At 45.6% G+C, this 14,146-nt stretch overlaps 1 protein-coding gene across 3 annotated transcripts in view; it reads left to right on the plus strand.

Moving 5' to 3' along the window:
• LOC135520606 (uncharacterized) overlaps nucleotides 1-13,913 on the plus strand; it is a 37,362-nt gene extending 23,449 nt beyond the window's left edge. The window contains exons 3-9 of one of the 3 annotated variants that reach the window (XM_064946276.1): nucleotides 3,023-3,058; nucleotides 3,453-3,558; nucleotides 4,718-4,942; nucleotides 5,313-5,453; nucleotides 10,437-10,750; nucleotides 11,140-11,409; nucleotides 13,422-13,913. In XM_064946276.1, the coding sequence (XP_064802348.1) occupies nucleotides 3,023-3,058; nucleotides 3,453-3,558; nucleotides 4,718-4,942; nucleotides 5,313-5,453; nucleotides 10,437-10,750; nucleotides 11,140-11,409; nucleotides 13,422-13,664 (1,335 nt within the window). In that variant the 3' untranslated portion in view covers nucleotides 13,665-13,913. The remainder of the gene's footprint in view (nucleotides 1-3,022; nucleotides 3,059-3,452; nucleotides 3,559-4,717; nucleotides 4,943-5,312; nucleotides 5,454-10,436; nucleotides 10,751-11,139; nucleotides 11,410-13,421) is intronic. The other 2 variants (XM_064946277.1, XM_064946278.1) reach the window with 2 other exon arrangements.
• Nucleotides 13,914-14,146: the final 233 nt, after the last annotated feature.

The following is a 14,146-nucleotide window of genomic DNA, read 5'->3' on the forward strand; positions in this document are numbered from 1 at the left end:
TAACTTCCTCTACACTCAAAATGGCGGCTGTAGCTAGAAGGAGAACCAACCTCTGTGGTTGGCTCGTTGCTGTTGCTATGACGTCTGCTGCTTCTCTGTCACGCCTCAGTGCTGGCTCACTGTAGAACAGTAGGGGCATCACCCACCTCTCCTCCTCTCACTCCATCCCTCACTACTCTCCTCTCAGATCCTTTCCACTCCACTTCTCCTTTCAAGTCCTCTCTCCTCTCCTTCCTTTTGAGATACTGTTACTAAAATGATCTTCAGCACTTCTTGGATGATTTTCTGGCAGGAGAAAGAGGACCATTTAAATTGAAACCGAATGTACTGTACTGTGGATCGATGATGTGTTTCTCCTGACAAACTTGCCCTTCAAAAATGTAATAAAAAAAGAGAGCGAGAGAGAGGAGAGACAGACACAGACAGACAGACACAGACAGACAGACACAGACAGACAGACACAGACAGACACAGACAGACACAGACAGACACAGACAGACAGACACAGACAGACACAGACAGACACAGACAGACAGACACAGACAGACACAGACAGACACAGACAGACACAGACAGACACAGACAGACAGACAGACAGACAGACAGACAGACAGACACAGACAGACACAGACAGACAGACACAGACAGACAGACAGACAGACACAGACAGACACAGACAGACACAGACAGACAGACAGACAGACAGACACAGACAGACAGACACAGACAGACAGACAGACAGACAGACAGACAGACAGACAGACAGAGTGTAACAATAAGAGAGAGAACATGAGAGCTAGGTTTTCTGGAGACTGAACACATCTGTAAGGGGACATGGCACCATGCCGTCCTGCTGGTTCTAAGGCCCCGGCTCTTGTATTGTCAGGAACAATTCAGCTGATACAAGACTCAGAGGTGGTGTGACAGACGCTGGTGCTTATCTAGACTGTCACCATCCCCCTTCTGTTAGCCTGTTCCTCAGCCCCCTGTCTGTCTGTCTGTCTGTCTGTCTGTCTGTCTGTCTGTCTGTCTGTCTGTGTCTGTCTGTGTCTGTCTGTGTCTGTCTGTGTCTGTCTGTGTCTGTCTGTCTGTCTGTCTGTCTGTCTGTCTGTCTGTCTGTCTGTCTGTCTGTCTGTCTGTCTGTCTCTGCAGACACAGATCTCACCGGAGAGGACACTGACACTGCTACCATCAGCCAGCTTACATCAGTTATAACACAAGCACGCACACACACACACGCCCCCACACACACATAGATTGCACACACACACGCGCACACATAAACACATGTGCATGCATTCACACACACGCACATTCACACACACGCACATTCACACACACGCCTACACGCTTGCACACACACACATTCACACACACGCCTACACGCTTGCACACAGACACTTCTGTATCAGCCCCCCCACTGGCTTGAATGTGTGTTTGGCTCAGTGCTTGGTGTGGCAGACGTAACCAGAGGAGGAAATGAGAGGAGAGAGAGAATCATTCAGTCATAACATATTCACTCTGCTGTACTATGGAACTGATCAGCCTTTCAACCCCTCCCTTCTCTCTGTTGCTCTGGACCTTGAATCTATTCCTCCTCCATCTTTCTGGTCTTTGACTCTTCTCCTCCTCTATCTTTATGGTCTTTGACTCTTCTCCTCCTCTATCTTTATGGTCTTTGACTCTTCTCCTCCTCTGTCTCTCTGGTCTTTGTCTCTCCTCCTCTGTCTCTCTGGTCTTTGTCTCTCCTGTCTTTCTCTCCTCCTCTGTCTCTCTGGTCTTTGTCTCTCCACCTCTATCTTTCTGGTCTTTGTCTCCTCTCCTCTATCCTTCTGGTCTTTGTCTCTCCTCCTCTCTCTTTCTGCTCTTTGACTCTCCTCATCCTCTATCTTTCTGGTCTTTGTCTCCTTTCCTCTGTCTCTCTGGTATTTGTCTCTCCTCCTCTGTCTTTCTGGTCTTTGTCTCCTCTATCTTTCTGGTCTTTGTCTCTCCTCTTCTGTCTTTATGGTCTTTGTCTCATCTCCTCTATCTTTCTGGTCTTTGTCTCCTCTCCTCTGTCTTTCTGGTCTTTGTCTCCCCTCCTCTGTCTTTCTGGTCTTTGTCTCCTCTCCTCTATCTTTCTGGTCTTTGTCTCCTCTCCTCTATCTTTCTGGTCTTTGTCTCTCCTCCTCTGTCTTTCTGCTCTTTGACTCTCCTCATCCTCTATCTTTCTGGTCTTTGTCTCCTCTCCTCTATCTTTCTGGTCTTTGTCTCCTCTATCTTTCTGGTCTTTGTCTCCTCTATCATTCTGGTCTTTGTCTCCTCTATCTTTCTGGTCTTTGTCTCCTCTCCTCTATCTTTCTGGTCTTTGTCTCCTCTCCTCCTCTATCTTTCTTGTCTTTGTCTCCTCTCCTCCTCTGTCTTTCTGGTCTTTGTCTCCTCTCCTCCTCTGTCTTTCTGGTCTTTGTCTCCTCTCCTCCTCTGTCTTTCTGGTCTTTGTCTCCTCTCCTCCTCTGTCTTTCTGGTCTTTGTCTCCTCTCCTCCTCTGTCTTTCTGGTCTTTGTCTCCTCTCCTCCTCTGTCTTTCTGGTCTTTGTCTCCTCTCCTCCTCTGTCTTTCTGGTCTTTGACTCTTCTCCTCCTCTGTCTTTCTGGTCTTTGACTCTTCTCCACCCCTTTCTTTCTGGTCTTTGACTCTTCTCCTCCTCTGTCTTTCTGGTCTTTGACTCCTCTCCTCTGTCTTTCTGGTCTTTGACTCTTCTCCACCTCTGTCTTTCTGGTCTTTGACTCCTCTCCTCTAAAACCCTATATGTGTCTCTCGGCGTTCTTCTCCCTCTTTCCCTCTCCTATCCTTCTTTCTATTTCTGCATGTTGGTTATACTACTCTACCCCTGTCACTATCACTACTCTCGTCCTCCTCTTTGTCTCCTCCCATTTCTTCCATGCATGTGTACGTCTTTCTCTCCTTGTCTCTTGTTCCTACTCTCTTCCTCTCTCCTGCTCCTTCTTTCCCCATCCCTCTCTCCTCCTATTTTTCTCCTTCAGCATGGATGTTCAGACTTTTCATGGGAAGGAATCAATGTAAGTGTTGTGACATCATTCCTTCATCTACCTTTATTTCTCTATCTTATCTTTCTCTATTTGTTTTGATTTACTTGATTTGACTCACCTTTGGTAACCTACTACTTCGTCCCCTCACTCCCCCTCCCATCTAACTCTCTCTATACCGTATCGTTAACTCTCGCAACACTTCCCATAATGCACTTCAGCACTGTCAAGCAGGAAGTTGTTCGAACAACGACCTTGGGAAATGTTGATTTGTTTTTGTCAAATGATGACATTGTTTCTTTTTGACGCTGTATTAACCCAATATCTACCTAACTTCTCCTCTCACCTACCCTCTGAACTCTGTGTGCTTCTGTGGCACACATCTCTTCCTCCATCTCTCTATCATCCTCTTCCCTCGCTCCTCTAGCTGTCTATGGAAGACACCACGTCCATCCTGCCTCGTCTGAAGAGGAACAACTCCAATAACTATGGGATCGGTGCTCTGGCTAAGTCCTCACTGACAGGTGTGTCAGGTGTGTGTCTGTCCTGTAACTGGTAAACTGACCCCATGTCAGCTCCCGCCTGGACAGGCGCTGGAGCCAACATGGCCCCAGAGTGGGTTCCCCTGATTCACTTCCTCTCACCATAATGATAATACTCGTCAATGGCTGACACCCCCAGTCATTGGTGGAATAACACTTAAACCTAACGATAACCCTATAAAAAAATACACTACCCACAGTACATTGTTTTGTGGCTTGTTGAGTTAACAAGAGGTGAGTGGGAGGTGTAGTTGTTTGTCTGTTAAGTGGTTGTTAAGCAGCGTTGAACTACTCTAGTGTCTGTGTCATGTGTCTACTGTCTCTGAGTGTAGTCTGAGTTTGTGTGTCTGTGTGTTATAGTGTATATAACTGTTTAATGTGCATTGTGCACTGCGCAGTGTGGTGCAGTTGTAATGTGCAGTGAAGTGTATTGGAATGTAGAGAACTGCTAACTCATCATATATTGACTTGGACACATTAATTACTGAGCAAAGCCATAATGTAACCAGCAGACAGAATACAGACCGTCATGGCGGAACATGATTTCTAAAGTAGAGTGTCTTCCGCAGTGCACTGTTTATATCAGCTGAGGATGTCTTAACAGACACTGCAGGGGGAGTGGGGTTTCTGCTTAGCCAGCGCAGGCAGCTTAGCAGAGGTGTGAAAGCTATCATGTCAACAAGCCAACCTCTCATTACTGACACCCCTCTGGCCATCTCACCCCAATTAACCTCCTCTGTCCCATGATGCACCTCTCCCAGAGTAGACGTATCCATTTGCTCCTCCCTGTGCCCCATCATCTCATCTACATTATAAGCATCTCCTCCCTATTCATTTAGCCATGAATCTAAAGCATGTTCATTAAGCCTCTCATTTAACCACTCATCCAGAGGCCCTTATCAGCACCAGCTAAATACTGACAGTATCAGACAGACCTAAATGTGGAATAATAACACAATATCTCATCTGTTTCCTTCCCCCTCTCTCTCCAACCTGATGCCTGTCTCCTAACTCCCCCAAACTCCACATTCACCCCTTCTCTAAACCCCTTAATATCCCTCCAACCCTCATCCACTGTCACCCTTCTAACCCTCCCCAATACCCGCATCAATCCCTACATCCCCCTTCTCTTCTCCCCCTCCCTCCCCAGGTGTGAATCGCTCCATGAAGGACAAGGTGACCAAGCCTACATCCATGGCCCAAGGCCGGATGGCACACATGATCGAGTGGCAGAACTGGGACATGTCTGTAGTGGGCCCGGGGGGCGTCTCCGTCCCACGCAAGTCCACGGCAGAGCAGGAGATGGAGAGGCGGTTGGAGAGCGACGCCTACAGCGACCTCAGCGACGGGGAGAAAGAGGCTCGCTTCGCCGCAGGTCAGAGGGGGAGGGGAATTTGTCACTGTGAGAGGAGACAGAAGCAATATGAGTGGTTGATGCTGATCTATACAACCAGGGTGGTGTTCAGAGAAAACCCTCACAAAATGAAGCCTTTGGGAAAAAGGGTTCTCATGTGTTGAACCCCACATCATAAGCAGACTGGTTATAGGTCAACTAATCAGCATGGCATAACACCAGCCAAATATATCAATATTGGCCTAGGCAAAGCATAACCATAGATATTAAATATACTACATATTAAATATTTATTTAAATTAGCCATAGATATTAAATCATTAAGGTGCTGAGGGAAGGCAGCAGCCAACTGAGCCGTTACAATGACCCTGACTTACCCTCTGCACTCCAGGTATCCTGCAGCAGTTTGCCATCTCCCAGGCAACGCTCATGGCCTGGACCTCCATGGATGGAGAGAGCCTGAGGTCAGGGTCCAACCAGGGCAGTGTGGCCCACCTAAGCGAGGTTAACCAGGAGAGCATCACCAGCCGAGGTAAGGGACTACAAATATGGCCTCTAAACCAGCATGTATCAGCCGAGGTAAGGGACGACAAATATGACCTCTAAACAACCATATGTCAGTTGAGGTAAAGGACTATAAATATAGCCTCTAAACCAGCATGTCAGTCGAGGTAAGGGACTACAAATATGGCCTCTAAACCAGCATGTCAGTTGAGGTAAAGGACTATAAATATGGCCTCTAAACCAGCATGTCAGTTGAGGTAAAGGACTATAAATATGGCCTCTAAACCAGCATGTCAGTTGAGGTAAAGGACTTTAAATATGGCCTCTAAACCAGCATGTCAGTTGAGGTAAAGGACTATAAATATGGCCTCTAAACCAGCATGTCAGTTGAGGTAAAGGACTATAAATATGGCCTCTAAACCAGCATGTCAGTTGAGGTAAAGGACTATAAATATGGCCTCTAAACCAGCATGTCAGTTGAGGTAAAGGACTTTAAATATGGCCTCTAAACCAGCATGTCAGTTGAGGTAAAGGACTATAAATATGGCCTCTAAACCAGCATGTCAGTTGAGGTAAAGGACTATAAATATGGCCTCTAAACCAGCATGTCAGTTGAGGTAAAGGACTATAAATATGGCCTCTAAACCAGCATGTCAGTTGAGGTAAAGAACTTTAAATATGGCCTCTAAACCAGCATGTCAGTTGAGGTAAAGGACTATAAATATGGCCTCTAAACCAGCATGTCAGTTGAGGTAAAGGACTATAAATATGGCCTCTAAACCAGCATGTCAGTTGAGGTAAAGGACTATAAATATAGCCTCTAAACCAGCATGTCAGTCGAGGTAAGGGACTACAAATATGCTTGACAAACTACAGTAGCACCAATCAACTAGGGCAACACAGTTTAAGGGATAGTTTAAGGAGCTCAATAGGATCCTGCACTGCGGAACCTTGTCTAAAATGTGCAGACAAACACGTTTATGCACATATGCACAGGCTTGAGATCAGGCAAAGCTGGAGTGGAGTGTGTGGGCTACATTATGTGCCATTTTGCTCAGTAACGAAGGCATCTTATTCCGTCTCAGCCTGGAGGGTTAACTCTGTGCTAATTTCAGATTCGCAAACACAGCCTGGGGGAATGCAAGACCAGGGATTTCAACTGTATAAATAGTCCACTTGGTCATTATTATTCCACATCGCTGTGCTGTCCGTTACAGTGCTCCTGTATTTCTCCTTCTCATGCAAAGAGGCATTCAGACATGGAGACATGTTGAAATCATAATGTTTTTTTCTCCCTGTGGTTTGTTATTGAGAGATAACAAATGGCCTTGAGGCTGTGGGATGATCATTGGTTGAATCACAACTTCAGGCCAGTTATTTAATGTAATTATATTACCTGAAGTAAAATAACCATAGAATGTTCTTATTAAAAGGCTGTCTCTTCTATTTTGACAGTTTTGAGTCATCATTAAAGTGATATCATGTGAGGTTGCCGGCATGATGCTTGCTAACTCTTAGCACCGCCATATCAACTCAGCACACCACGAGGCTCTTTTGTCAGATTATGTAAACTCAGCAAAAAAAGAAACGTCCTCTCACTGTCAACTGCATTTATTTTCAGCAAACTTAACGTGTATATTTGTATGAACAAATTCAACAACCGAGACATTAACTGAACAAGTTTCACAGGCATGTGACTAACAGAAATGAAATAATGTGTCCCTGAACAAAGGAGGGTCAAAATCAAAAGTAACAGTGAGTATCTGGGGTGGCCACCAGCTGCATTAAGTATTGCAGTGCATCTCCTCCTCATGGACTGCATCAGATTTGTCAGTTCTTGTTGTGAGATGTTACCCCACTCTTCCACCAAGGCACCTGCAAGTTCCCAGACATTTCTGGGGGGGAATGGCCCTAGCCCTCACCCTCCAATCCAACAGGCCCCGACACATAAACCACTGCAGCATAAATACTGGAGGCTGAGACAGGAGGGGTCAGGAGACACTGTGGCCCCATCCGATGATACCCCCGGACAGGGCCAAACAGGAAGGATATAACCCCACCCACTTTGCCAAAGCACAGCCCCCACACCACTAGAGGGATATCTTCAACCACCAACTTACCATCCTGAGACAAGGCTGAGTATAGCCCACAAAGATCTCTGCCACGGCACAACCCAAGGGGGGGCGCCAACCCAGAAAGGAAGATCACATCAGTGACTCAACCCACTCAAGTGACGCTCCCCTCCTAGGGACGGCATGAAAGAGCACCAGTAAGCCAGTGACTCAGCCCCTGTAATAGGCAGAGGCAGAGAATCCCAGTGGAAGGAGGGAACCGGCCAGGCAGAGACAGCAAGGGCTGTTCGTTGCTCCAGAGCCTTTCCGTTCACCTTCCCACTCCTGGGCCAGACTACACTCAATCATATGACCCACTGAAGAGATGAGTCTTCAGTAAAGACTTAAAGGTTGAGACTGAGTTTGCGTCTCTCACATGGGTAGGCAGACCATTCCATAAAAATGGAGCTCTTTAGGAGAAAGCCCTGTCTCCAGCTGTTTGCTTAGAAATTCTGTCTTGCCTTGACAGGAAGCCAGTGTAGGGAGGCTAGCACTGGAGTAATATGATCAAATTTTTTGGTTCTAGTCAGGATTCTAGCAGCCGTATTTAGCACTAACTGAAGTTTATTTAGTGCTTTATCCCGGGTAGCCGGAAAGTAGAGCATTGCAGTAGTCTAACGTAGAAGTAAAAAAAGCATGGATTAATGTTTCTGCATAATTTTTGGACAGAAAGTTTCTGATTTTTGCAATGTTACGTAGATGGAAAAAAGCTGTCTTGAAACAGTCTTGATATGTTCGTCAAAAGAGAGATCAGGGTCCAGAGTAACGCAGAGGTCCTTCACAGTTTTATTTGAGACGACTGTACAACCATTAAGATGAATTGTCAGATTCAACAGAAGATCTCTTTGTTTCTTGGGACCTAGAAGAAGCATCTCTGTTTTGTCCGAGTTTAAAAGTAGAATGTTTGCAGCCATCCACTTCCTTATGTCTGAAACACAGGCTTCTAGCGAGGGCAATTTTGGGGCTTCACTATGTCTCATTGAAATGTACAGCTGTGTGTCATTCGCATAGCAGTGAAAGTTAACATTATGTTTTCGAATGACATCCCCAAGAGGTAAAATATATAGTGAAAACTGGAGTGTAGTGTGTGGGCTACGAGGTCCTAAAACGGAACCTTGAGGAACACCAAAATTTACAGTTGATTTGTCAGAGGACAAACCATTCACAGAGACAAACTGATATCTTTCTGACAGATAAGATCTAAACCAGGCCAGATCCGGACTCTTCGCTGGCCATGGCAGAACACTGACATTCTTGTCTTGCAGGAAATCACTCACAGAACGAGCAGTATGGCTGGTGGCATTGTCATGCTGGAGGGTCATGTCAGGATGAGCCTGCAGGAAGGGTACCACATGAGGGAGGAGGATGTCTGTAATACACAGTGTTGAGATTGCCTGCAATGACAACAAGCACAGTCTGATGATGCTGCGACACACCGCCCCAGACCATGACGGACCCTCCACCCCCAAATCGGTCCCGCTCCAGAGTCCAGGCCTCGGTGTAATGCTCATTCCTTCAACAATAAGCGTGAATCCGACATCACCCCTGGTTAGACAAAACCTCGACTCGTCAGTGAAGAGCACTTTTTGTCTGGTCCAGCGACGGTGGGTTTGACCCATAGGTGACGTTGTTGCCAGTGATGCCTACAAGCCCTCAGTCCAGCCTCTATCAGCCTATTGCGGACAGTCTGAGCACTGATGGAGGGATTGTGCGTTCCTGGTGTAACTCTGGCAGTTGTTGTTTCCATCCTGTAACTGTCTCTCGGGTGTGATGTTTGGATGTACCGATCCTGTCCAGGTGTTGTTACACGTGGTCTGCCACTGCGAGGATGATTAGCTGTCCATCCTGTCTCCCTGTAGTGCTGTCTTAGGCATCTCACAGTACGGACATTGCCATTTATTTCCCTGGCCACATCTGCAGTCCTTATGCCTCTTTGCAGCATGTCTAAGGCACGTTCACGCAGATGAGCACGGACCCTGGGCATCTTTCTTTTGGTGTTTTTTTCAGAGTCAGTAGAAAGGCCTCTTTACTGTCCTAAGTTGGTCATTAACTGTGACGATAACTGTGACCCTGCATACCGTCTGTAAGCTGTTAGTGTCTTAACGACCGTTCCACAGGTGCATGTTCATTAATAGTTTATGGTTCATTGAACAAGCATGGGAAACAGTGTTTAAACCCTTTACAATGAAGATATGTGAAGTTATTCGGATTTTTACTAATTATCTTTGAAAGACAGGGTCCTGAAAAATGGATGTTTCTTTTTTTGCTGAGTTTATATACACCATTCCTCTATCAGAAACTTGTTTGGCCAATGTCCCAAAGACATTTCTGTGAATAAGTGTGATTTACCTCATCCTTTTGTGTTTGACAGCCTTTTTTGTACATAACAGCATTGGCAACACATAAACTGATATATTCTTCCATTTATTTTCCTCCTTCGCACAAAATGGCTACCATACGTCAAACGTTTTAATGTTGTTATCAGTCAGTGGGGGATATTAGTTGCCTTGTTCATCTGTAACAAAACCAGATTGGAATATGAGATGGCAAAAACTACCATGACTCACTCTTATTCATATCAGCCGTGCTATTGGCTGAATTATATGTCGTTTTATTGCAGCGCAGACAGACTCCCCAATGGCTATACGTGTAGCTACACCTGGGGTCTGTCTGGGGATTGTTCAAGTAAAGTCATTTTCTCAAGGATATACTTGGGTGTGAGAGGGTTGGGGTGTCCCCCAGGGATATCACATGATTCCTCTTCAGGTTTCCTCTTTCGGGAAAAGGCTGATGTCAGCATTGTAGATTTATTTGCCGTTTGATGTCCAATGTAGTGCATCCGTCAAGGACAATCTACCACTTATCCCGCTTCTATTTTCTCGTTCTTTTCATCTTCTCAGACCAGATATTGCACCACTCCTCTGCGGACATGTGGCCCAACACCTATGTCGCCCAGGGCCTCTACTGCCTCTCCTCCTCTGACGCCTGGGAGCCAATCAGCAACGAGCCCTCCGGAGTGGCCTCTCCCGCTGCTGGCTCCTACGTGATGCAGCAGGGCGGGACTTCCTGTGATGGGTATGATGGGAACGCGTTGCAGCAGCAGCAGCAGCAGCAGCAGTTCAACCTACAGCAGCAGAGTCAGCTCCAGCAGCTGCAGCAGCTACAACAGATACAGCACTACCAGCAACAGCAGTTCCTGTATCAGCAACAACAGGTGAGGGAAAATCAACAGTCTAATATGAGAGGGAAGTAATAACAACCTATTTCCATGGATAGACAATATTCATTCATGGCGTCGTCTGGCGGCTGACGTGGGTTTCTCTCTTTTTTCTCTGGGGTATTTTGAACGAGACAAGAATACTGATCAATACATTATTCATCAATACATTATTGTATCTCCCTTCTTAGACAACAAAATGACCCTGTCCCTTTCAATCCAACATTACGCTTAAAGGAAGAAACATCCCTTATCCACAGATTTAGGATCATATTTCCAAATTCTTTACCATTAGGGGGATAAACAAATATCTGATCCTGTATCAGTGGTGAAGGGGAACCTCTACCTACCTAAGTCTCCTCATTGTCTTGTCCTTCTCTCAACAGTCTCTGGAGCAAAGGCTGCACAGCGCCAACCACTCGTTGCAAGCCACGCCCAACAGCACCATCCACAGCCTGGCCCCTGCTACCCACGCCCCATTGGTGGACCTGTGGGGGGCGGGTCAGACAGAGTCCTATCAAGCGGATATTGGAGGGTACAACATAGGCGTGGCAGCGGTGGTGGAGGCGGCTCTGAATGTTCCGTCTGGGGATGAGGGGGCGGGGACAGACCATTCCCATCTGCTGGAGCAGCAGGAGGAGGAGGATGAACTGAAGGTGAGGTCATATCAGGTCACAGGGTCATCATGGCCCAGTTTTTCAAAAGTTATCTATCTGGATTTTGTCTATCGGATAGGATTAAATGCATAGAAATAAAATGAATAGAACGGGAGTCCTCATTCAAGACAATGATTGATACATTATATTCATTATATTTCTATGCATTTAATCCAGAGAGATTTTTTTTTAAATGGCCTCTGAGGTCATATCAGTGCAGATAGGTACATCCTTGATGCTTTATAAAAAACAACAACTATTTTCTACATTGTAGAATAATAGTGAGAGCATCAAAATTATGAAATAACACATATGGAATCATGTAGTTACCAAAAAGTGTTGAACAAATCAAAATATATTTTATATTTCAGATTCTTTAACGTAGCCACCCTTTGCCTTGATGACAGCTTTGCACACTCTTGTCATTCTCTCAATCAGCTTCATGAGGAAGTCACCTGGAATGCATTTCAATTAACAGGTGTGCCTTGTTGAAAGTTAATTTGTGGGAATTCTTTCCTTCTTAATGCGTTTGAGCCAGTTGTGTTGTGACAAGGTAGGGTGGGTATACAGAAGATAGCCCTATTTGGTAAATGACCAAGCCCTGCTGAGGCGGGTAGCCTAGTGGTTAGAGCGTTGGACTAGTAACTGGAAGGTTGCAAGTTCAAACCTCCGAGCTGACAAGGTACAAATCTGTCATTCTGCCCCTGAACAGGCAGTTAACCCATTGTTCCTAGGCTGTCATTGAAAATAAGAATTTGTTCTTAACTGACTTGCCTAGTTAAATAAAGGAAAAATTATATATATTATGGCAAGAACAGCTCAAATAAGCAAAAAGAAACAACCATCCATCTTTCCTTTAAGATATGAAGGTCAGTCAAAATTTCAAGATCTTTGAAAGTTTCTTCAATTGCAGTCGCAAAAACCAACAAGTGCTATGATGAAACTGTCTCTCATGAGGACCGCCACAGGAAAGGAAGACCCAGAGTTACCTCTGCTGCAGAGGATAAGGTCATTAGAGTTACCAGCATCAGAAATTGCTGCCCAAATAAATGCTTCACAGAGTTCAAGTAACAGACACATCTCAACATCAACTATTCAGAGTAGACTGCGTGAATCAGGCCTTCAGTAGAAACACTAGAAAAGGACAGCAATAAGAAGAAGAGACTTGCTTGGGCCAAGAAACATAAGCAATGGAAATTAGACCGGTGGAAATCTGTCCTTTGGTCTGATGAGTCCAAATTTGAGATTTTTGATTCCAACCGCTGTGTCTTTGTGAGACGCAGAGTAGTTGAACGGATGATCTCTGCATGTGTGGTTCCCACCATGAAGCATGGAGGAGGAGGTGTGATGGTGTGCTTTGCTGGTGACACTGTCAGTGATTTACTTGTAATTCAAGGCACACTTAACCAGCATGGCTACCACAGCATTCTGCAGTGATACACCACCCCATCTGGTTTGCGTTTAGTGGGATTATCATTTGTTTTTCAACAGGACAATGACCCAACACACCTACAGGCTGTGTAAATGCTATTTAACCAAGGAGAGTGATGGAGTACTTCATCAGATGACCTGACCTCCACAATCACCAGACCTCAACCCAGTTGAGATGGTTTGGGATGAGTAGGACAGCAGAGTGAAGGAAAAGCAGCCAACAAGTACTCAGCATACGTGGCAGCTCCTTCAAGTCAGTTCGAAAAGCATTCCAGGTGAAGCTGGTTGAGAGAATGCCAAGAGTGTGCAAAGCTGTCATACTACATGATTCCATATGTTATTTTGTAGTTTTAATGTCTTCACTATTATTCTACAATGTAGAAAATAGTGAAAATTAAGAAAAACCCTTGAATGAGTAGGTGTGTCAACTTTTGACTGGTACTGTACAACAGGGAGACATTTCCATCTGAACTCATGAATAAACCCTTGCTTTCTCCTCTCCGTGGTCAGAGAATCATGTGGTATCTGTTATATTCTAAACATTTCTATCTGACCAAGCCCCTGCTCTGTCCCCTGAACAGGACGAGGAGGTGACACTCTGCATGGAGCCGGAGTCTGCCACTCTAACACAGAGAGATGAAGCCATCACCTCCGGGGGCAGTAGTCCTGGGCAACGTAGTCCGGGGCGCAGTAGTCCGGGGCAACCACCAGCACAGCAAATCACAGAGCGGAAGGCCTCTGATGTCAGCTGTGGAGCCATCCAGATGCTGGAGGAGAAGGAAGAGAAGCAGGGGTCCACTGTTGCTGCCATGGCAACCAACTGATTGACAGATCGTCCTGAGAAACGTGAAAGACTGACCCTCGGCGTCAGGAATGACTGAGCCTAATAATTAAATATTTATCAATAAATATGTTCCTTTTCAGGTATCAAACACATTTTTGATGGGATATAAACTCTTGTGACCACTGAAGAGCAGAGGAGGAAGATTTGGAAACAGAGTCACGCAGTGACAACAGCTGGTCCAATGGACAACTTGTTTTTGGAAGCCTTACATTCCCAGAGAGAAGGAGGAGGGAGGGATGAATAGAGGGAGGGAGAAAAGACTGAGCGAGAAATAGGAGGTATGAGGGGATGATAAAAAGAAGAGGAGCAGCTGAGATTGAGACATTTGTATCAGGAAGAGGAAACGGAGGAGGAGGGAATTGAAACATGCATGCTTTTTAAACAAACGACTTTATCCAGTCCAGCGTCAAATATGATAATGATCATTAAATCTATAGTAATAAAACGTTATCATGACAACAA

This window comes from Oncorhynchus masou, chromosome 29 (genome assembly GCF_036934945.1).
Source record: "Oncorhynchus masou masou isolate Uvic2021 chromosome 29, UVic_Omas_1.1, whole genome shotgun sequence".
Lineage (NCBI taxonomy): Eukaryota > Metazoa > Chordata > Actinopteri > Salmoniformes > Salmonidae > Oncorhynchus > Oncorhynchus masou.